Genomic DNA, 23,515 nt, shown 5'->3' on the forward strand with positions numbered 1-23,515 from the left:
GAGCTTTCTCACCAGGGTCAATCCCTTCCGTCTTTCTCACTTCACGATCGAAAAGTCATGATCTTTTTGGCCACACCAATGTATGAACTACCAACGTATATGTTACCACCATTGGCCATTTCTTGGTCACCGAAACCAGGGTGACAAGGATTTGATGTCTTGAACAGGGGTTTTTTTTTCTTTGCCAAGAATGGATACAGCCGCTGGAATTATAGGCAGCCAACGTTCTTCGTCGCCTGAGGATGGCACCTACAAACCACCAGAAGGACTAGAAGATGGATACGATTCTGCCGCCACTGCAGGAGGTAATGGATCCAGGGATGGCAACTACCAAGTAGATGCTGATCCTTCTGAATGGGATCTCGACACCGACGATGTCCGCTCGATCTCGTCAACGGAGCTGCGCGAGGCTCGGCCAAACCGTTGGAAGGGACCAGCATCGACGTGGCGGGCTTTGACTGAACAGGACCGCCTGACTCATGAGGCGTTTGTGTCTTTGCGAAACCAGGACCTCTCTGCTCACCTGTACACCGCGTTTGCGCTCAAGCGCCGAGGACACATGCAAGGTAGTGGCGACGCCGAGACGGACAACGACGCAGAAGACGAAGAGGACGGTGATTTTGATGCCGTCACGGGCGCCCGCGTGCGCGGGTCTTCCTGGGTACCGCCAAAGTCTTGGACCGCCTGGCCTCTGCGCTCCCACCTTGTCCCCAACGACTACGAGTTGATGACAGCCTCGGCATCAGGAGATCCTCTGGATTCTTACACGCTGCGACGGACCGTAGTGCCGGAGGAAGGCTCCTCACGACCTGCTGCAGCTCTAGAGGATCTACTCTGCGCCACTATGGTGCGGACTGCAACAGATCGGTTTCGTCGACGACAGGCCCTAGGCCATGTCGACAGCGAGAATAACCCCGTCTCTCTACATGACCAGCAGGAGCGGCCGGGTACGCCCAGCGATCAATCAGAGGGTGGCGCATGGCCTAACAGTAGTCCGCCCTCGGCGCAGCTGCACTCATCTTCGCCACCCAGAGCCAGTCCCACGTACGCGATTGAAGACAGAACCTACATTCCCTCGGCTGCAACTGACGATGACAAATCCCACACTCTTCTACGTCCCGCCGCCCGCCGAATTCTGGAATCTCTGGATGCGACGTTGCTTCGGCTTCACGACGCCCGCGTTCAGGCAACTATGGATCTGTCCGAGCCTTCGGGGACTTCCTCTTCGGAGCAGGAAGAGGAGATAGAACCGTCAGGACACGAATCAGCCACTTCGGGCAGCAGGAAGCGTAGTCGTGGACGGCCGCGCAGTACAAAACCCATCGTGCCCCCTAAGTTCATGCAACCAGAGAGACCTGAACAAGGGAACAAGAGGAGGGTCGGACGGCCCAAGAGAGTATACGTTCCGCAGGATGGAGAGACGGAGACCGAAATGTTAATTCGTGTGGCAAAAGAAAGGCATGAGAGGATACCTGTGTTTAACGACAGCAAGGAACATTCGCGCAGGGAGGCGTCGACAGATGGGGGGTCTACCAACAAGAAACCTTCAAAACCCAAGTCCAGTCGTTCAAAAGGGAGCGTCATTCTGAAGCTCGTGGGCGAGACTGAGCGGCAATATCAAGTCAGAGTGGCCAGGGAAAAACATTTGAAGTTGCCTGAGTTTCTTTCTGACGATGAAGACGCCCCGGAAGATGCGACGCGATCCCTTAGACCGGACGTTGTTAAGCAGGATTTTGCCGCGGAGATGGAGGTGGACGAGGAGCTGACCACCGAAGAGGCCGTGGAGAGGAAAATCCGCCAAAAGAAAACAACAATGAGTCGATGGCCACTGCGCAACTGGAGTGATGTCGTCGGCGCCGCTGCGCTCGCGGGCTTCTCGCCGGCGGTCGTTGCGCGTGTGACGCAGCGGTGCGCGAATCTCTTTGGCCAGACCATGGAGATGCACACCATAACCGAAGCCCCGATAGCTGGGAGGCGGAAGCGGAAGCGCTCTGGCATGGTTACGAAGGCGTACCGGCCCGGCGGGCCATTGTCGGACACATCACTCACATCCGGAGGCGAGGATGGCAGCGACACAGATAGCAGAGTCAGCGACAGCAGCGCCGGCCTTATCAAGAAGCAGCGCCTGCGGAGCTTGAGTCGCGAGCCTGCCCTGCGCGGCCGCGTCGCCGTGGGGTCATCGTCTGACGAGGAACCCGACCGCGACGCCAGCGTCAGGGTTAGAGGTCGGAGGGCGAGCAGTGTACCGGCACCTGATCTGGGCTTCTTTTGCCCGCACGCGGCCTGCAGCAGGTTCACCAAGGCTTTCACACGTCGGGACAACCTGGCTCGTCACTTGAGGCTCGTGCATGGAGAGGCGGATCCCGGTTACGGCCAGAGCCGAAGCCGGAGTCGGAGTCGCGGGCCTGGTCAAAGCGAAGATGATGGTGGCGAGGAAGATGAGTTCGAGGGCGGGGAAGACAGTGTGGATGAGATGGATGGTGCTGTTCACGTCGATGGGTTCCTCAAACCCATCAAGATCAGGCAGGGATGGCGGGCGGAGGATGTTATGAAGAGGAGAGATAAGGGTGAATTGGTTGGTACTGGCCGGCGGGGCCGGAGCAGACGAAGGAGACGAGACTCTGATGGTTACGAATCTTGATGGCTTTTTGTTTGTTGGCAAAAGCTACGATGAGACTGGGGTGCATAAACCCACATTCTGATATCCAATTTGATATACCCAATACGCCTTCACATTGTCTCGCTCTTCAAATTCCCCATAGTGCAATACCGCCCGCATACCACACCGCTGGGCATGGCCAGAAGCTTACGCAAAGATAGCCTGCCGTGCGATTGACTGTAATCGTTTCATGCCTCTGGAGGTCAGCGTGGATGCTTCGGTCCCGAGTAATCACTATCAGATTATTAGCCCTCCAGCCAGGGCATTATCCGCTGCAGAATAAGTATCCGAAACCCGCTTAGTGTTTTGGGCTTGTTTAAAATACCCAAAAAACTTGGTATCAATACCACCATCCCTCCTAGCTGGTTGACCGCTTGGCTCGGTGGTGATGTCGTCTGAACCGCTGTGGTAAAGATGGAGGGTTCGCTGTCTCGGATTTCTGGTTTGTGGCATGATGGATGATTGGGTCGCAAAGTGCAGCTCGCCGCCGGCGTGGGAAGACACAACCGGACTTGGCAAATGAGTGCCAACGCAGCCAGGCCAGAAACCTGGAGCAACTTCATGGTTGAGAACTGTTGGCTGTGGTATGACGTGACAGGTGGGTTTTCTCAGTATTAGTCTCTTTTCGTATTTTCATCTCTCTCTTTATATTTAAATGCTTGGGTTGTTTGGGGCTATAAAGTTCTTTCTTGCTTCGGTGTAGTTTGCTGACGAGATTGAAGCCGGATCACTGACTGCCTAGACCTGTTGGAAATACTGAGGAGTTCTCTATGAAGTACTCATGTCGCAAAGCTGAATACACTCTGCCCAAAATTACAAAAACCGACGCATGTATTAAATCTTGGTTCCAAGTCAATTACTATAGCAAAGTCAGCCTTCATCACAGATGCGCTCATCCCTTGAGGACCCAATGGGTGACATATCACATTATGAGCAAAAGGGAAGATGTGAGATTATCTGCAGTTTCTAGAACGAATCGCCCAAAAAATGCTAAACAGTGACCACGAACAACCAAAAAGCAAGTAAGCCGGGGTTAATATCCGGCCTGGTTCATGGCTAAGAAAGGATCGGTGCAGTAACACACCGACCCAATGAAAAGACTCTGGGGGCGGCCGGGCCTTAAATTAGAGGTGGCAGCATGCAGAACGCTTTTTCAGACCCTCGACTCTGGCTAGGTCCTGTGAAATATGCAGGTTGTTTCCTATCAAGGAGGCTCGGCAAATTGTGCTTGGCCCTAAAAAAGGGGATGGATGATTTACACGATGACTAGGTACCTTAGGTGCGTTCAATCACCTTATCATGTCAGCACCTTATTTGCTTACACCCTCCAGCCTCCAGGTTCACAGTACGGCCAGTATAGCTGGTTGTTCAGGCCATTACCAAAACCTCTGCCATCAGTCACCGTAGGCGCTGTATATATTAGCCCCAACCGGTGTCCTCTCAGAGATATTTCCTGTCCACAGCATGGGCAAACGCTTTTTTCATATCAAAGACCTCAAATCATACAGATGGCAAAACGTCCAATCTCATTTCATGGTATCACTCGTGTCAGTAGCTTCTCTGTACAAAAGGAAAAACAAAACATCGAATAACCACTTGCCTGCCAAGAGCGATTAGGGTATGCATAATGACATTCATGTCCAAGACGAAGAAGAAAAACCACACCGATGCTTTGAATGCCCAAGAGAAAGATTAAAACAACGCCATGTTTCCCAAGCGCACCACAGGTATGCAAAAAAGAGTACAAGACAAAGAGATAGAAAAAAAGAAAGGTTATTCGTAAAAATCCATCCGACGGTTTTCATAGCCAGAGGAGCCACCTTCCAACACCAATGACCCCCCTGCCCACGCCGAGAAAGACCCTCGCGACGACGACGACCGCCCAGACGAACCACATGAACCCGACAAGCCACCACTCAACTGCCAGCCAGCCTGCGCGCCTAACCCACCGGAATCGCCGTCGCCGTCGCCGCAGGAGCTTCTCGATTATGTCCACTGCCCGCTTGACCTGCAGCCGCTGTCCGTCAACCAAGTCGCGACCCATATGGTCCGCCTCGTCCGCCCCCGTCCGGACGAGACTCGACAGGTCGACTGCGACCTGGTATCGGAGGGCGTCGATTCGAGACATGAGGGAAGGTGTCGTGCGCGTCGCGAATACCTCTGACTGTTGGTGCCACTGCTGCGCCAGCCGCTGCATGGCATCGGCCGCGGAGAGGGCCTCATCTCTGTGCTTGGCCGCAAGGCTGGAAAGTGGATACGGGTAATGTTGCTGCAACATCAGCCCCGTGCCAGCGTGTCTGTCCAAAGAAACCGAGTCCTCTGTGTCCGTCAGGCCGCGAGAAGCAATCTCTGATGCCATTATTCCCGTACGTAATACATGTACGCGTTGTCGTAAAACCTCGCGTCTGTCTATGCCTTGTCTCTTGTTTGGATGAGGCTCACGAGGTGGCCACTTTGCGGCCGAATCTTCGCCCCTAGCTTCTGTCGTGACGTGGTCGCCTTTGGTCTTTGTCTGCTTCCCTAAACCCTGGATGGGGAAAACAGGCGATGCGCTTGGCGAAGTGGGTGTCGCAGCTTGTACATCAAGCCTGGGTGGTTTGAGTAGCTCAAATCTTGAAGAGCGCCGGCTAATTGGAAGCGACATTGGAGACCCGAGATCAGGTGATAATAGCCCACCCCCTGGGCTGTGCATTCCACTTCTTTCAAGTGCATCAGACCACAGGTCCTTGTTAGCTTGGTCGGACGGCGTATGTGGGTGCAAAACTTTCGGGTTGCCGAGTTCGAGCGTGCTCTTTCGGGATTCGTCGCGACGATGGCCCCTTTTCCTACCGCTGGTAATATCCGTATCCGAGCCCTCAGAATCGGAGCTGGCAGCGTCTGCTCCTGTCTGTTCTACGTCTGACCTGTGAGGCGACAGAGCCGTCTCCACCGTGGAAGATTCTTTTCTCCACAGAAGATCACCAACTTTGGAGACACCGGAACGCAGAACACTATCGATGCGAGGTGGTGCTTTGCTGAAGAAACCACGAAGCCCAGAGTCCTCCCGCTTAATCTCGCCCGTGTGGCTCTTCTGCAACTTAGCGTTGCTGGTATCGGTTCTCGATGTGACCTTACGCGGGGGCGAACCATATTTCTCCCTTGGCGATGGCGATGGTTTGAGCTTTTCCGGAGGTACCAAGGCACGAGGAGGGGATTCAATCAGTCCAGGCGATACTGCTCCAAGCGACTGGTCATCGAGGATAGCACCGGGCGTGGCGGGATCCGGACCACCACGCACTCTGCTGCGGCTTCTGTCACGCTGAAGCTTCTGCTTGACACGGCTGAAAGGGTTTCGACTCGGCGAGCCAGACCTACTGTGGGTAGGAGACAGGTCCTTGCCGATTGGTGGGAGCACAAAACTACTGACACCCTCGGTTCCTCGCACGCCTCGCATGTCTGGTGATGTAGGTCGCGAGGAGTCGTAGTCTATAGAGGGGCGTCGTTGTCGAGGGCCCCAGAAACTTGGCACATCCAAGCTGTCACGGCCTTGACCTGGACTGCCTGGAGACGCAGGTCCACTTGGAAGTTGAGGCTGGAACCTATGAGGAGTTCTGCCGCGGTTGTTGGTCTCTGAAGCACTTTGTAAGTCTTTGATTAAGTTGTCTTTTGAGTTGAAGCGGCTTTGCGGGCGGCTTGGGCCCGCAGAATTGGTCTTGACTCTCTCAGGTGTACTTAGAGCCGTAGGGCTTGAGACTGGTAGATACGGCTTTGCATTCGCGCCGCTCGAGTTGGAAGCCGTCATTTGTTGCTCAAGGGACTTCCTACTCTCCTGCGCAATCATTTCCAGCATCTGTTTCTCGAGTGCGTCCCTGTCACTGGCGGTGATGGTCTGGCTGCGCACCATGCGTTTCTTCCGGGATCCAGCTTCAGATTCAGACTCGTCTGATATCGAACCTTTACGGAACCTTAGAAGCTCGTGTGCATGGACTGAACTGCTATGGCGGTGGTGAAGCCCTCTCAATTTCTGTAGCTTCTCTCTTGCACCGCTCGGCATGTGCTGTCTATATCTTGACACTTCCTCTGACGATTTTCGATGGTCTGAGGAAGTGGACGACCGCCCCTGTTCAATAGTATCTTTCATGGTAGTGGTAGGGGCAGGGGCCGCAGCGGATGAAGCTGTTGAGGATGCCGCAGCAATTGCAGCAGCAATCGCACCACCAGGTGTCGCAGATGAAAGGCTGTGGTCCTTCCAGTGAGACCATGCTCTATGACGGCCATGGGCCTGTGGGAAGACCCGTCTGTAGTTTCGATCTTCCACATACTTCTTGTTGTCGCCCTGCTCGAGCCAGTAAATATCTGCAAGCAAGTCTGCTGGATTGGTGACCCAGTCTACCCTCGGCCTTTTAGGCTTTGAAGAAGCCATAGGCCCACTGGTTGTTGCGCCTGTGGTAGACGATGTATTCGCTTGGTCTTGGGCAATAATCTTGTCGGCCGCCTCGAACGTGGGCAAAACCGCGTTCCCGCTTCCTCTCGTCGCCGCGAGGCCTGAAATATGCCCCACCCACTCGGTGACGTTCTTGACATCGCCGAAGCCCTGTGCATCTCCATCGATGGCCTTCCGCTCACGAGCCCTCACTTTCCGATTCCGTATATATTGCAGTGGGTTGTACTCGCGGCCGAGTCTCACCATCAGCTCGTTCTCCATATATGACGGGGCTCCGGTGCCTGGGGGATCAGTCGGCTTTAGAGGTGGCACTAAGTCGAGGACACGCCTGTATTGCGCCAGCAGCTCCAAGTGATCCTTGGCCTTTTGTACACGAGCAAGTGTTGACGGTGAGATATGGTAGCGAAAGCCGCTGGCATCTCCCCCCAAGTCGAAAGAGGCATGCAGCGGGCTTGCGACCCTGGCTTGTTGACCAGCGGGACCACCTGATGAGGAGGATACAAGTCTGCTGGCTCTCGGAGACATGTTGCGTGAGGATCGCCTCTGCTGCTGGAGATGCTGCCTCAGGCCGCCTGTCAACGAGCCATCCGGCATTGGTGCTAAGCTTGGAGGTATCGGCTGTGAACTGTTTCGTCTTGCAGCTAAACGCCGCGATTCGCTTAGGCTTAAAGCCATGTTCACAATGTGGGTAGAGTCTAGATCAAGGCTATGTCTAGCTGAGGAGGAAGATGACTTTGATGAAGCTGTACCTGGTGGCAACCCAGGCAGGCCGGTCTCGATGTATTTGTTGACCTGGTCTTCATATATTACACCTTCGCCTTGTGTTGCTATTCCCGTGGAAGAAGACGAGCCGGTGGACCTCGAGATAACGGTAGTATCTAGTCTTTGTGAGGCTGCATATGGCCTCTGGCGTAGGTTATTCCCTGACTTGAGCAGCGGAGGGTTCGATCCAGGGACCCGACCCAGAGGCTGCGCACTAGAAGTTTGCAACTGCTCGGTTATTTCGTCTACCCCAGAGCCTGTAGCGACATTTTTCATAGGCCTCAATGGCGTATGAGAGGCGGGCGGCAACCCTTGCCTCTGCCACAAGCTGCTATCGCGCGCGGCGGAATCTGAAGGGGTGCCATCGAACAAAGGCCCCGACAAAAGAAATGCGCTGCTCGATCGATTCTTGTGCGTGCGCGAGCGAGAGACCCCACTGCTCCGGGTATTGGGCTTCGCGGTGGTGGCTGCATTATGGTGTTGCCGCTCCAGCACTGGCGACGCCGGACCTGCTGAGGGATTTCGCGAGGTTTGGTATGTGAGCATGGAGTTGTCGTTTGTAGTCGTCGTGGAAGATGTGCTCGGCGCGGAGGTGGCGGTCGAGCTCGCTTCGGCGGCTGGGGGATGACGAATACGGATGTGGTTGTTGGCCCCCGAATGTTGTTTGGTATGGTTTGTGTCGGTGATTCCTAACCCGGGCGCATCGCTATTGTTATGAGTACTATGCGAATTGAGCAAGCCTTGGAGCTGTGCTTGGCGGGAGTGTGTGTCCTGATGGCCGGCATCATGCTCCGTCATGGCGGATTGGCAGCCGAGAAAACAGGCGGCATCCGGTGGCAGTTGCTTTGTGTCTGCCTAGCTTTTATCGCTTCACATGCTAGGCCTTCGCGGTGACGGAATGTTTAGTCCTCTGCGTAAGTAAAATTGAGACCGTCGAATGACAGGCTTTCGCCTCGGGAGGGGAGCAGGCGGAAGACCAAAGCAAGCTAGAGAGGCGGCTAGTCTGGTTGGTGTGTCGATTAGGGCGGCACGGACTTTGTGAGCTGTCTGTCGGCGTCAAAGGTCGAATTCACAAGAGCATGATGATTGTTGAAGATTGGGCGGCACGGAGCACGCGCGTCAAGCAGGTCGATCAAGGATAAGGTGCCTAAGAGATGCTGTATGTATGGTACGCTAGTGCTGGAATCGGAAGTCGGCAGGTTTCTGCCAGCTTGTCTGCGTCTGAATAAACAACTTAACTTTAAGGTATCGTTGCAAGGCAATTTTCGGATGCTTGTTACTGTTGATGAACGGGATCAAAAAGTCTACCAACAGCAATTGAAGTTTGAAGTGGAATGAACCAAACAGCGACGTTGACCGATCTTTACTACAAAAGGCCCTGTTTACTCCTGGACATGATCAGGGTTGGTCCCTAGATCCAGGACCCTGCCTTGTTCGCTTGTGCCATTTTTGACCTAGCAGCTCAGAGGGCGGCCTCCTTGATGGCTGAGTCGCGCCAGGCGCCCATCTTGATTGAACTCAGCCGAAAATACAAGCAAGCTGCAGGGACATGGCACGGACAGGGGCCACCTTTTGATCTGTGTTAGCGGGGCGATTCACATGGGTCCCACATCGGATAAGCACGATTGCAAACAGTCGTACGCCATTCCGTCATAGTCAATTTACACCCAGTTTCAATGTTTCAATACTGTCGTTGTTTTGAATATGAATGTGGGATGATACACCTGGAAGCTCTGATAAAATACTTATGCTCTCTTTACGAATCCCTTCGGAGGTCTTACATATGTCCAAGGTATCTATCTATCTACCTTGCCAGTGAGACCGACTCTCGCGACCCATCAGCAACGTCTTCTTTGACCGTGTCTTGCAAGGGTCATACCGACAAACTCATTCTTCAGGTTTTTCTTTGCGCACCAATCATCCCTAACCCTCTCGCTGCGGTGTAGGCTTCCAAAGCTTTCCTACCGTAGATACGGGAGTACGGATAAGTACAGACAAACCGAAAGCCAATCGAGCTTCCATTCAGATAGGCATTGACGATTGGTGTTACTGGGCCGACGAAACTACGAAGCAGTTGCTTGCGGAACAACCTGCTGCGTTGTAAATCCCCGAACACGTTGCTTTCTCATCGATCACTTCACACCGCAAATCAGGACGATTCGGCCGGCTGTTAAACCGGGGCTAGCGCATCTTGAAGCAACAAGAAGGCGTTGGAAGCTTGTTTACAAACGGTTGCGCTGCGAGGGCCGTGCCGTTTGCCGGTCAAGGCGCTGGCTCGCTGGCGTCTGATTTATTGCTTTGGCAGCCATCAATCATCCAATCCCATTTTCAAACTTTAACAAGCGAACGGCACGCAGCTGAAAGTTATCCGCGGCTCGTGATAACCGCTGATTTTTTTTTTTTGAGGGAAAGAGCGCAATTGTGCGTAATTTCACGTGTGCTCCGTATGGTGTGTCGTTTTGTAGGCTCTCAAGTGAGACTACTCTTGAAGACTCGGAGCCTCAATGATTTGCACCTACACAAGGAGCAGTCTGGACGCCAGGGAAAGATAAGGAAATGCTACCTCGTCTATTGTTTACGGTGTTACAGAAATTTATTCCGCTCTCTTCTGTATAACTATTTTGGTATGCTTACTTCATATTGGTTCGCATCGGTTTTGACGTCTCTGTGACGACCATCAGTATCGACGTCATGATTCCTGTTTTTTTTCTTTTTTTTTTTTTTTTTCTCTCTCTCAAAATTCCCAATTGATCCATCACCTCTCCCACGATAGCATTCGTCCAGCTTCCCAGCTACGAATCTCTTGCCAGTACGGCTCAATGCATGCAACCCAAAGATTTGCTTTCAGCTGTCCAGATTAGGTTTGGGTGCATCACCATTCACTACTCCGTCTCCGTTCCTACTGCCTGTTTCATCTTGGCGGGTTACAGTCGCTTCCCTTCTGGTTCCAAACATCATCAAAATAGCCATATCCTGACGTCGTGGGTTTATCTGAAATGGTTTTGAATACAGCAAAATCCGATGCCGGCAACCATTCGAAATACGCCGACAAGGTCGAAGCCTCGAGGCCCATGATCTCCGATCGAGCTGATTCCCCACCAGATATGTGTCTAAATTCACAGCTCAGGTAGAATGCATCCATGCAATACCTGCCTTGGCTGCTTTATTATTTGCGGTAGAGAAGCACTCTACGTAACATTGCAAGCCTTGATAACTCGCAAAGCATAGTTACACTCTTCGTCCGATCGCCCAAGTCTCGAATTAGACAGGCCTCCAACTCGCTGCAACTTCATGTTGGACATAAGGAAATGATTGACAACCTCGGCTTTGTTTGCACTATATTCGCCTTCAAATCTCGCTATTTTTATCAGCATTGCCCAATGTTGAACAAGTGGTGGCGATCAAGCAGCTGAATTCGTATCATTTCAGTGAATATGTGGTACGAAATAGGTTGTGGCGAACATAGTGTGGCTGGTTTTGCTGCAATAGTGATGATCGCGACTCAACGCGACTATGCACACCGTTCCATCCATCCCGAATATTTTGAGTTATGGAACCTGGTTCGTCAGGCGTTCGCGGGGAACATGTCTCTTGTTCCTGATTTAGGATGTAACCCTACCATTCAGGCCACATCATTTGCTGACCATGTGCCAAGTCCACAAAAGCCAAGTTTTCCATCGGTCGTTTTGCGAATGTTCAATGACCTAACTCCTATAATACGCTTTGCGGGGCCTATAACTCGGTCGTTGTCTATGGGAATTCCTTTTATGGAATAACAGCATGCCGATCCTTTGGAACGAGGCAACATGCTGAGTATTGGCCCCGGATTGGACTCCCTCTCCCCGGCGTATATCCTTCGGTACCTGGAGTAAGGCGAACTCGCGTACGTATGCCAAGGCTCACTACCACTGCTTGCGAACCGGGACTTTAACGGGCAATTTTTTTATTCCGACATAAAAATAAGCCAAAGGGCTCGACGTCGTTGAAGAGGCTCATGAGGCTGCGGGCAGGGTTCATCCAGGGCTGATAGTGACTGAGCTTACCAGAAATCGCCCGCTGTAAGACGCAGGAAACGTGCCTGTCTATGTGTACAGGGAGACGCAGGCACAAAATGCTCATGCACACTTTACACCACCTTGTACGCATCACGGTGTGATTCACAAAGTCTGTTAACTCGTAGGAATGCCACGAACCGTTAATCAGATATGCTGGTCAGTCACTAATGTGACCTGGTGTTACATTTCGGGCCAAGGGCATGGTGTTATAGGCTGGCCAGAGGTCAACGTAGCGATAGCAGTATGACGATCCCCCTTAACTTTTCTCTGGCGTTAATAGGTGGAGAGACGCGGCCTAGAGAGCAACGTGGATGATGTCGATCGACATGGACCGTCTTGCCGCTCCCGTACCAATTGGCCTCTCAAATGTTAGAGCCAAGATCCCGACCCAAGAAAAACGACCTTCTCTGCGCATTAATTTCATCTCCGGGAGAGAAGGTTATGGTGACGTCCCACTGTAACGCTGAGAGAAAGCGCTGACGCAGTCGACCAAACATTGTGAGTATGCGCCCGTTCCTCTTGTCCAGATTTGAGGATGCGAGCAGGCCAGCAGGTTAGTATGTGTGCCAGTGGGAGGCGAAAGCGGCCTCCAACCTGGTCCTAGGGGCAAATGAGCAGGATGAGATGTCCAGACACCAGGTGCCTCTCAATCTCTCAACTATCTACAAGCATTCGGCTACCGAAAGTGGCATCGCGTATTATTTTGCAAGCATGATATATGCCTCTGATCAAGTATAAGTATCCCGACCATTTCCCCCTTTTTCCAGACGTCTTCCCTTCTCCTCATCAGCCCATTCACTCCCCAAGACAACCACCACTCGCTCACTCACCGATAAAAGCCTTCCCCTCAAACCACAAAAAACCCTCCCATCAGCAAAGATGCAGTTCTCCACCATCATCGCCACCATCTTCGTCGCGGCCACCGGTGCCGTTGCCCTCCCCGCCGAGGTCCAGGAGCGCCAGGTTCCCTACACTCCCTGCTCCGGCCTGTACGGCTCTGCTCAGTGCTGTGCGACCGACATCCTCGGCCTCGCCAACCTCGACTGTGGCCAGCCCTCAGACGCCCCCGTCGATGCCGACAACTTCTCCGAGATCTGCGCCGCCATCGGCCAGCGTGCTCGCTGCTGCGTCCTGCCCATCGTAAGTTCCTTCTTCGCAGTCTGTTTTTACAGGAGAAAATATATCTAACTAACTGTCTACTTCTTAACAATCGAACAGCTTGACCAGGGTATCCTCTGCAACACCCCCGCTGGTGTTACTCCGTAAATTGCTCGACAATCTTTTGTCTTGAGCCTACGGCAACTGCATCTTTTGTACGGATAGCAGATTTGTGACGAAGAGACGTTCAGCTCATTTTTATTGCTATTGTGGTTTCATGTCCCAGGTGTAATCTTGTACCTATTTTCTTTCGAGGGGAGTTTTGGGGTCCTTTCTCTTCCTCAGGGCAAGGTCTCTTTTTGTGTCGAGAGTCGATGATAATCGTGGAGAGGACGTTTATAGGTTACTGGTGAGAGTAGAAATAAAAGGTTGTTTAAAATCACTTCCATATACTATTGCATGAGTGTACATGTCTACTTGTTCACATTTGCAACATCTATTGCATAAAGCCGGTGCAATGCACAGCAACAAACCACGCAATTTCACCCCTTGCAGACAAGTCGATCTCGAACTGTCAGGCACGCGCAGTTTCAACAGGTTATTCCGTCAAATATCACAAAAAATACTGCGTGGTGGTACCGAATTTCCAGCCTCAATAAATGAGCCGGTTTCCGAACAAGAAGCAACCAAAAAGTCCATGACGTTGATATAGTGCCTGAAACCTGGACCTATTAAGATCAAGGTGGAGTGGTGCGGCTTGGTACGGGTAGCATTGCCCAGAAGAACAAAAGAGGGTACGGCAATATAACCCCGACCACCCAAATCCAAAGTCTGGGTTTACTGTACAGCGGTTAGATGACCCGATCCCGTCAGATGCGAACATGATGTAACTGTACCAAACAAAACGCACCAGAAGAGCATCATCGGCCGGCTGCCATTCTCCGGTGCATGGAAGTACAGTCACATTGACGATGCAGTATATTAAACCTTGGCGGTCTGGACAATTCGTGTCACACAGAAATCAAGGCACAGGCGTTCCCTACAAAACTCGCATAGGGTGGACCAACAAGGCTAGAGAAATCGTCTTATGACTTCTAATATTGAGTGCAGATCCTTAAGCCTCGCAGGCTTTCACGCCTAACCTATCCCCGCAACCATCTTCCTCCTCAATGAGACGACCAAGATGCAAACCCAAATAGAAAATATGCTCAACCTTGAATGAACGCCCCTGTTATCGAATCCTGTGTTCGGGGTTCCCACCAGCCCATGCCAACGCCAATTTGAATAAAAGAAAACCAAAAAAAGACGAAAAACAATAATAATAAAAGGCCGTTTATCCACCTCTTCCGCAGCTTGAAATTGCCAAGGAGACCCTATAAGCAGAAAAGGATGCACAGTAAAAGAAAAGAGCAGACTCTTCTCAAAATACTGTTAATGCACTAACAAACCCGTTTCTCAGCACTTCAAACACCAGTCCAGGATAACCGTAGAGTGTCGTCGTCGAATTGTCAGCCCCGATTGCGTCTGTTTTCCTGGCTGAGCTCTTGACTTCCCCCTCCCAACCCCCTAGGAACTCTATGCTGCTGCCAGGGCTGTCACCCCAACCACGATTGAGAACCATACCTCGCTGACGCTGCTTCGCGTCGGCCTCAGACAGATAGGTCGATTTCCACGCCGAGCCTAGACGTTCCTCCGTCTCGGGAAAGGGCGTCTCCGAGTTGGTTGGCTGGTCCAAATATCCTATCTCCCAACGGCAGCGCCGGTGGCGATTGAAGGGGTAGGACCCTGGGACGTTACCGTGGAGGATCATCTTGGTAGCTACGAGTCTATCTTGGGATTCGGAAGGAAGCCTTCTGTCTCTGGGCACCTGCGGCTCCTCGACACCTGGCGGAGGTTGTGATGGTACCCTGGGTGTTGATATAAGGATATCGAAGCCTAGGTAGAAGTAGTTGTAGAAACACTCCCCTGCGACATTGCCAGCAGCGTCGTCCTCAACAGCCTCATCCTCATCGTCGCGTGAGTCATAGTCCCCATCATCCGTGGATAGTGCGTTGGCAGATGACATATCCGTGTCGGTAAGGTTGTCATGTGAGCCCGGCTTGACATCGCCGCTGTTTGGGCGACGGCCATGGCTGCTGCTGGCGCCCCGGACACGGTGAATGTACATGCGTTGCTCGTTCCTGCGGTAAATTGCATCAGGAGGACCGAGCTCGGCAACGAGGTCTTGCGGAGTCGTTTCCCCAAGAATAATCCAGGTAGAGGGCAAGGGCGCATCGCCAACCCCCGTCCATTTGCGAACTAGTTGGAGCTTTCCTCCCCCATGAATACGCACCAGCGTCACATCGTCCGGGCTAGCATCTTTGCTACCCTTTGACAAAGGCGCAAATGTCTTTAAGCTTGGGAGTGCTTCATTCCATAAAGTGTCCCGTGCTTGTGCCCAAGTGTCGCCGCTAAATACTGCCATGGATGTTGCGACCTGCGTCCCATTGTGCGACAACAGTGACATGACGTCTTTGTCTGGAGAGTATGCCGATGGGGCCATGGGGAAGGTGAAAGCAACTCCGGGATAAGACAGCACATAGGTGCCTACATCCTTGCCGCCCTCGTTTCCGGGCACGAACTCGCCGTCATAAGTTGGCCCCAAGAACCTGTTGTAGATATGTTTGAATGTTGGTCCGGTCGCAGTCGGTTCAGCTGCTGGCCGCATTAGGTCTCGTTCATTATTCGCCTCTTTGAAGGTGATATGAATCTTGGTAAAGTCTACGACCTCGACAAGACGCAGGCGCTGCTCGGGGCCATCGAAGCGGAGACGAACACCGTTTGAGGGCAGATTAACGACTACGGGCTCTTCTATGGGTGCGGTCTGGGAGAAAGCAAGATCGATCTTTGGGAATCGTTGGGGTTCGGCTTTGATGCGCGTAAGAATATCGTGAAGGGATGCGCCAAGCACTAGTCAAGAGATGAGCAAGCCTTCACGTCAGCAGAGCCATGCGCTCCGGGGGCGAAACCAACCGGTGCTTGCTGTACGGACCTAGAAAGCCGAGGGCTTGCCCCGGATATAGCTGGGATTGGAAAAGCGACATGGTCAAAGATGTAGCAGCTCTGATGTCTGACCCGAAGATTCTGGACAACTTGTCCTGGCCGACGGCAGTCAGGGAGATGTTCCAAGGTACCGGGACTTAATGCATCAAGCAGAGTCCATCGGACGAATAGATTCCAGGTCTAGTCCTAGGTAAGAAACTGTAATAGATTCGGTGGTTAAGGAGAATCCAACAAGATGACCGGGAGGTTTAGGTTTATGCCTCGCTGTTCCGCGCCGGCGAGGATGAGAGGCGTGGAGGCGTGGCTCACTAGAGGTCACGGTACCGCGTGATTTGACTTAAGCTCCGTGATGCGGAGGATGAGGAGTAAAGGAGGGGCGCCTGAGACGTCATATTGTGTAAGCTTAGGCCAGGTGATTGTGCAGGGGTCAATGGGATTCGGCTTTGAGATTAGACTGTCGCTTCCCTATTGGTCTTAGCCCAATGCTATGGAGAAGTAACAGTCAAGGCTCCACATTCTGCCACCTGCCGTTGCCCGTCCAACCGGTTTGTCACCAGCATCCGCGCCTTCCCCACAGGAGCCAATCAACAGGCGTCCCGCCAAAGCCTTCCACAAAGAAGTGGGATCATCAACAAATTGGAGCAAGGGTTGTTTACATACAAGCGGCGGTCTTCCAAAAGATCTGAACTCACCACAAGCCACACAATATCAAATACTGTTATTACGTTCAAGCTACGCGACCGCCTCTTTTAATGCGCTTCGCTCTGGATTGATACCTGTATTAGTTTGAACCGCAGAAATAGTCAACAGTATTGATCAGACCGGCTAGAGTACAAACGATTAGGCTCGAAATCAGACAATCGGCAGGATGAGCTCCTTGCGGGAGCCGAGCCGCAGGCTCCCACGAGCGTCAACCGCTTCATCAGCCGGAGCCTCGACTACTTCACGAACAGGTGCGATCGGCCGGGCGAGCGTACGTCCGGGAGTTCGCGCCCCGTCGACGTCAACACGAAATGTTCGCCTCAACCACCACAGCGCAATCGCGTCTCGAATCGACAGATCGGGTGCCGCGTCACCGGTTGAATCAGTGTCGTCTATGGCCACGACTATGACCGGTGGCATGAAGCGCAAGGAACGCGACTATGAAGCGGCAGAGGTCGGCCTTGGGGAGAAAACAAACATCAACGTTGTCGTGAGATGTCGAGGGAGGAATGACCGTGAAGTGCGCGAGAACAGCGCGGTTGTCGTGTCTACCGAGGGTGTCAAGGGTAATGTCGTTGAACTCTCCATGGGACCCAATGCGCTGAGCAACAAGTCGTACAATTTCGATCGCGTTTTTTCATCGGCTGCCGACCAGAGCATGATCTTTGACGATGTGGTCAAGCCCATTCTGGATGAAGTATGTGAAACCTCCTGGGTTGCTGTTTTTCGATGCCTAGTTTTACTGACGGAGCCTTCGCCTTAGATGCTCTCTGGCTTCAACTGTACAATATTCGCCTACGGCCAGACTGGTACTGGTAAAACCTACACAATGACGGGCGACATGAACGAAACCATGGGAATGCTATCCGACGCCGCCGGCATCATACCGCGAGTACTACAGACACTCTTCAACAAGCTCGAGATCGAAGAATCTGACAACTGTGTCCGCTGCTCTTTCATCGAACTTTACAACGAGGAGCTACGAGACTTGTTATCAGCAGACGACGGAGCAAAACTCAGGATCTACGAAGATAACGCAAAGAAGAGCACAGTAGTGCAAGGAATGGAAGAGCGGCACATTGTTACAGCGGCCGAGGGCATAAAACGTCTTCAAGAGGGAAGTCTCCGCCGGCAAGTTGCTGCCACAAAGTGCAACGACCTCAGTAGTCGAAGTCACACCATCTTTACCATCACCGTTTATGTCAAGAGACCAGGCGAAAATGGAGACGACTACGTGAGCGCTGGGAAGCTCAACCTTGTCGATCTGGCTGGCAGTGAGAACATTCAGCGGTCAGGGGCGGAAAACAAAAGAGCGGCTGAAGCCGGCCTCATCAACAAGAGCTTGTTGACGCTGGGACGGGTCATCAACTCCCTTGTCGACCAAGGCACTCACATACCTTACAGAGAATCGAAACTAACACGTCTGCTCCAAGACTCTCTTGGCGGTCGGACGAAGACTTGCATAATCGCCACCATCTCTCCGGCAAAGAGTAATCTAGAGGAAACAATCTCTACACTTGACTATGCTTTCCGGGCGAAGGACATCCGGAACAAGCCACAGATCAGAACCTTGATGAGCAAAAAGACTTTGCTACGAGAATTCACTGCAGAGATTGAAAAGTTGAGAGGAGAGCTGGTTACCACGAGGCAACGGAACGGCGTGTACCTCTCGAACGAGGCATACGAAGAGATTACGGTACAGAACGAATCCCGCCGAATTTTGACAGAGGAGCAAGCTGCCAAGATTGGAACTATTGAAGCGAATCTAAGGGGCAAGGTCCAGGAGCTTTTTGACCTCACATCTTCTTTTATGGGGTTGAAGAAGGAGCATGAGGGTACACGGTTGCAGCTCGACGACACCAAGGAGCTGCTCGACCAAACAGAGCTTGTGCTGAGCGGGACCCGAAAATCCCTCGCTGATGAAACATACCTCCGAAAGGCCCATCAAGAGACTGAGGAGAAACTTGCCAACATTGGAAGTGAACTAATCGACACTCTCGGCGAGACAGTCAAACATGTCAGCGGGCTGCGTGCCAAGAACAAGCGCAAGTCCGACCTGCAATCACTCAACCGCAGCACCTGGGCCATGTCGCAAGCTCAAGTAGCCGATGTGACAGAGCTGGTCGAGGATCGCATCTCCGAGTTCCAGAAGGACCAGGAGGACCACATCTCCAGCGTGTCTGAGCGCATGCAAAGTTTTGTGAAGGCAGAATTGGACAAACTCTCGGATACCCAGAATCTACTTGATCAGAATCTGGGCAAGTTCGAAATTTCAAAAAAGGAGCTTCTCGATCACAAGGAGCAATCAAAGCAAGAGATGGATGCCGTGCTTGAGGAGATCAAGGTGGTCAGGGACCATATCAAGGAGCGAGTTGGCGAGAGCCTCGAAGCAATCGCAAGCGCAGCCGAGCGGATAGCAGCCGACGTTCTGAGCGAGCTTGGTCTCTTCCACAATCAGCTCCATACATCATTTAGCAGTCTCGGCAAAGACTTCAAGAGCATCTTCGAGGACCTTGTCAAGCATCTTGGAGCTCAGAGGTCGGAGTCAGATAGACTTAGGCGCCAGCTGGAAGGAGCGAGCGAGTCTCTGATTCAATCCAATGCTGCAACATCCGCCAGGATCCAGGAGATCGTGGCGGAAGAAAGGAGACAGGCCGCCGAGGAGCGCAAGCAGCTGCTGGCACAAATCACGCAACTTATCAACAGCCAAGGGGAGACGCAGGAACTCAGGCTGGCTGATAAAGCAGCTCTGCTCAACCAAGACCTACTAAGCTCGACAAAGGCCTTTGAGGGCAGTGTGACGCAATACTCGGATGGCATGGGCACCTGGGTTGAGAAGGATGGTCGGGTTATGGCAGACATCAACAAGTCGCGCGAGAACGTAAAGACCAAGATGAAGGATGATTGGGCCGTAAGTTCTCACTCAAACCTATACCATAGAGCCCCGCAAGGCGCACTACTAACGGCAAGTTACAGGCTGCCAACAAGCACAGCACATGCATCCAAGCGACTACCAAGTCTGTACACGCCGAGACTGTCCGTGTTGTTGAAGAGCAAAAGCGCGATCTCGACGTCCAGATGCAAGACCTCGATAGTTTCGTCACTCGTGCCCGATCCCAGAACTCACTTCATCACTCCCAGCATGCAGCTTCGGTTCATCAGCTCTCGCAGACGGTCGAAAACTCGTATGCAGAAATCTCATCACACTCTAAAGACGCAGTGGAGCGTGTCAGAGAGCTTGGCGATGAGATGGAGGCTGAAGTTGACGACATCCGTGCTGGTCTGGAACCCCTGGACGAGAACGTTTGCCAACCACTCAGCAATCTGCGCGAATCAATTAGGGATACGTTGCTGCAGGAGTACCAGCCGACGGGTGAAACCCCCGAGAAGACTCAGTACACCTATCCCACTGAGCTTCCGCGTACGGCTCCACATGAGATGCTCCTAGCCGGGCTCAATGGTGGTGCTTTGGACACGCCGTCCAAGAGCGCGCCCGCTCCCCCTGTGGTCTTTAGCGACTTTGAAGAAACAACGGTGAAGAGAGAGAGGTCGCCGTCAACCTCATCAGCCGTGTCGAGTGGCTTGAGGGAGGTTAATCCGAACGTCAGTGTCACAACGAGCGCTATTCAATTCAACCCTTCGGCTAGCACCATGTCGCTGGCGCCTCTTTCGGGCACGGACAACAACAGCTCGACGATGCCCGTATACCGGAGAAGCACTAGGTCGGTGTCATACAACAAAGACACATTATCAAAGTCAACTACCGGTGGCAAGCCACCATCGGTTGCATCAGGAATTGATGGGCGCGAGAATGTGCCCCCAGTTGGTGGTTTTGCTGCCAGCGGGAGAAGGAAGAGCCCCAGGCTCAGGTGATGATGTTGGTTTGTGAGAAGGGTGTGACAAAGAAAAAAAAGCAACTGAGACTAGCTTTTCTACATATTGTTTTGCTTGTGATTTCTGGAGTATATTTCTTTTTGGTTGGGTCGGTCTTGCTCTGGGGTTGTTTTTTTCTTTCCTTTGACGTCTTACTGAAGTATCTTGATACCCTTCGGTTTGTTTTGTGTTTGTCTTTGGGAGTTTGAGAAACAGTTTCTTGTTAAGAGGTTTCTGAGCATGTCACACTTTTTAATCTTCAATACGTGTTATTGCCTTATACCGACCTGCGGTTATTGATGTTTCTTTGCGTGCAAATCAGTGTTCCAGATTAGTCCATTGAGCCAGGTCATGAACCACATTTTTGCGTTCTGTGGCATATCATGATCTTTGAGATCACCTCAACCGTTCATGAGTCCAGACCAGATATCACAATCAGAATTACGAACCTGAACAATAAATCACGCATGATTGGAAAGAGAATGGCCATTGATTCATTCAACTCCTTATATTAAATAAGAAAGCCCCATGGCTCAACGCTAACGCTAATACTCAACCTATTTCTCATTGGGCCCAGCAATCAAAACCTTGATGACCTGTCCCTCGCTGACCTTGGTAAAGGCCTCTTGGGCCTTGTCAAAGGGCACCGTCTCCGTGATGAGGGCCTTGAGGTTGACCTTGCCATTGGCCACCAGGTCGATGGCGAGCCTATAATCGCCGGCCGAGTAGCGGAACGAGCCGCTGGCCGTGACCTCCTTGCAGCAGAAAGCCAGGATGGGGAAGGTGATGTCGGGCTTGCCCATACCGCCCTGGACGTACGAGCCACCGACGCGCACGGCGTGGATGCTGGTCTGGATCGAGGGCTCAGCGCCGGTGGCATCGATGACGACATCGGCACCGCCGTTGTCCTCGAGGCCGGCGGCGGCGATCAGGGCCTTGGCATTGTCCTGCGGCGAGATGCGCTGCGACAGGTAAGTGTGCGTGGCGGCGATCTGCTTGGCAACCTCGAGCTTGGATTCTACAATGTCGACGCTGACGACCGTGGTGGCTCCAAAGGCCCTGGCGACGGCGGCGCAGAGTAGACCCACGGGTCCGGCGCCCATTACCACGACGCTCTGGCCGGGAGAAACCTTGGCCTGGCGCACAATGTGCACGCCGACGGCCAGCGGCTCGATCATGGCGCCCTCCTGCAGGCTGACCGACTCGGGCAGCTTGTAACAAAAGTCGGCGGGGGCGGTCCAGAAGCCGGCCAGGGTGCCGTCATAGGGCGGGGTGGCGGCGAAGCGCATCTCGGGGCAGAGGTTGTAGCGGCCGGCGAGGCAGTCGCGGCAGCGACGGCAGGGGTAGCCGGGCTCGAGGGCGACGCGATCGCCGACCTGGAGGGTCTTGACGGCGGAGCCGACCTCGACGACGGTGCCGGCTGACTCGTGGCCCAGGACCATGGGGTCCTTGACGACAAAGTCGCCGATGGAGCCGTGGTGCCAGTAGTGGACGTCGGAGCCGCAGATACCCGTGTAGTTCACGGCGACCAGGACGTCGTGCTCAGAGGCGAGCTTGGGCATCGGGCGCTCCTCGAAGCAGACATCGTGCGGCTTGTTGAGAACAAATGAGAGGTTCTGCGGGAGAGAGGGAATGTTTGGGGGAGTGTGTGAGTTCTCGGTTTTGCCCGCCGTGCGTGTTCATGTGCAAGGGGGAATGAAGTGGTGTCGTACGGATTTGCCCTCTGTTGCGGACGCCATTGCGCTGCTTTCTTTCTGGGGATGTACGTGGGTTCGGTTCGTTTTCCGATACAAGTGTATTTCACAGTTGAAGCTTCCGAGAGTGCTTGTGGGACTTCAGATCAAGTTTGTCTGGAAAGAATAAGACTGAGGATGAGGATTGTGATTGTGTAAACTCGGAAGAAACAACAGAAAAACAATGTGGTTCCCCTCAAGCAATGATATCAACACATCCACCTAGCCCTCCGCCCGCTTGTCGGAGTACAACCAGAGTACCCGCTCGGTTTCTCCATGATGTGGCTCTTACGTCTTGGATGTTCCATGCTGTACATCCTCCAGATGTGTAAAGAGCGATGGTGACTGGGTGGTTTCCTAGCACAGATTGCTACCAAGCACAGAAAAAGGAGTGCGGGGAATACTTTCCACAATAGCGTCGACAGGTTGGCCCCCACTGTCGGCCCACGTTATTTTGTACAGCCCCGCCAATGTACACCGCTGTACGACGCGCTTGTGACTTTTTTCATGTTGAGCGGCTGTACGCGATTTACCCGGTATTATCCGCACCAATCGTGGCAGGGAGGGTCCTTGATAAAGTCGGCGGGTATTCTCGAGGCGTTTTATACAATTAGGTACGGTACCTGGTAAAACCTATCATCTCGGTGTTCAGGGATTGAGCCTCACCAAAGAACGCTCTGGACTCTGAGTGGAGTCTTCAGGAGGTGATATCTGTCTGGCGTTCTTTGTCACCTTTTAAATTTCGAGCAACAATCTGCATGAGATATTATGGAAGGTACCATGGACGATATGGTTTGTCGAGCACTGGTAACTGCTCATAGCAGGCATGTTGGCTCAATCATACCACACCCTATCTATATTGTGTCTTTGATTCCAAGACGCATGGGGTAGTTACGCATTTCGAATGTTGGCTTCCTACAGACTTGGGATCCGGTTTTCTGTTGGTCGAGTCGGCAGCTGGCACGGCACTGTCTGCAAAAATGCTTATGTTACACAGACAGAGGAAAGATGGTTCAGGTTCAGGCCGCCAGTGGACAGGTCGCCGAAAGTGATCGGTGGCTAAGAAGGCAAACAGCCCAGCACAAGGCAGACAGTGATATTTGCGCACGGCTTGAAGTCAAGCCTGTATCCGTGTTGAACTCACATTTCCCTCAGTTGAGACTGACCA

General features: G+C 52.8%; 7 protein-coding genes across 7 annotated transcripts; 3 read left to right on the forward strand and 4 right to left on the reverse strand.

Moving 5' to 3' along the window:
• The first annotated feature begins 26 nt into the window (after window positions 1–26).
• MGG_01171 (uncharacterized protein) lies at window positions 27–3,333 on the forward strand. Its single transcript, XM_003714006.1, has one exon. The coding sequence runs from the start codon at window positions 191–193 to the stop codon at window positions 2,639–2,641; it is 2,451 nt and encodes an 816-aa protein (XP_003714054.1). The 5' UTR covers window positions 27–190; the 3' UTR covers window positions 2,642–3,333.
• An 856-nt stretch (window positions 3,334–4,189) lies between these two features.
• On the reverse strand, window positions 4,190–9,298 carry MGG_01172 (uncharacterized protein). Its single transcript, XM_003714007.1, has one exon. The coding sequence runs from the start codon at window positions 8,640–8,642 to the stop codon at window positions 4,461–4,463; it is 4,182 nt and encodes a 1,393-aa protein (XP_003714055.1). The 5' UTR covers window positions 8,643–9,298; the 3' UTR covers window positions 4,190–4,460.
• A 1,457-nt stretch (window positions 9,299–10,755) lies between these two features.
• MGG_15632 (uncharacterized protein) lies at window positions 10,756–11,218 on the reverse strand (the record flags this gene model as incomplete). The annotated part of the gene is made up of 2 exons (XM_003714008.1): window positions 10,756–10,931; window positions 11,077–11,218. The coding sequence occupies 2 exons, from the start codon at window positions 11,216–11,218 to the stop codon at window positions 10,756–10,758; spliced, it is 318 nt and encodes a 105-aa protein (XP_003714056.1).
• A 1,478-nt stretch (window positions 11,219–12,696) lies between these two features.
• Window positions 12,697–13,165, forward strand: MGG_01173 (hydrophobin; the record flags this gene model as incomplete). The annotated part of the gene is made up of 2 exons (XM_003714009.1): window positions 12,697–13,039; window positions 13,118–13,165. The coding sequence occupies exons 1-2, from the start codon at window positions 12,779–12,781 to the stop codon at window positions 13,163–13,165; spliced, it is 309 nt and encodes a 102-aa protein (XP_003714057.1). The 5' UTR covers window positions 12,697–12,778.
• Window positions 13,166–14,021: 856 nt separating this feature from the next.
• MGG_01174 (uncharacterized protein) lies at window positions 14,022–16,382 on the reverse strand. The gene is made up of 2 exons (XM_003714010.1): window positions 16,029–16,382; window positions 14,022–15,946 (listed from the first exon to the last, which is right to left on the reverse strand). Exons 1-2 carry the CDS (start codon window positions 16,078–16,080, stop codon window positions 14,418–14,420), a joined length of 1,581 nt encoding a protein of 526 aa, XP_003714058.1. The 5' UTR covers window positions 16,081–16,382; the 3' UTR covers window positions 14,022–14,417.
• A 287-nt stretch (window positions 16,383–16,669) lies between these two features.
• MGG_01175 (kinesin-II 85 kDa subunit) lies at window positions 16,670–21,169 on the forward strand. The gene is made up of 3 exons (XM_003714011.1): window positions 16,670–17,438; window positions 17,505–19,652; window positions 19,718–21,169. Exons 1-3 carry the CDS (start codon window positions 16,908–16,910, stop codon window positions 20,612–20,614), a joined length of 3,576 nt encoding a protein of 1,191 aa, XP_003714059.1. The 5' UTR covers window positions 16,670–16,907; the 3' UTR covers window positions 20,615–21,169.
• Window positions 21,086–22,737, reverse strand: MGG_01176 (D-xylulose reductase A). Its single transcript, XM_003714012.1, has 2 exons — window positions 22,327–22,737; window positions 21,086–22,230 (listed from the first exon to the last, which is right to left on the reverse strand). Exons 1-2 carry the CDS (start codon window positions 22,351–22,353, stop codon window positions 21,172–21,174), a joined length of 1,086 nt encoding a protein of 361 aa, XP_003714060.1. The 5' UTR covers window positions 22,354–22,737; the 3' UTR covers window positions 21,086–21,171.
• Between the last annotated feature and the right edge of the window lie 778 nt (window positions 22,738–23,515).

The sequence above is a fragment of the Pyricularia oryzae genome, chromosome 2 (genome assembly GCF_000002495.2).
Source record: "Pyricularia oryzae 70-15 chromosome 2, whole genome shotgun sequence".
Taxonomy (NCBI): Eukaryota; Fungi; Ascomycota; class Sordariomycetes; order Magnaporthales; family Pyriculariaceae; genus Pyricularia; species Pyricularia oryzae.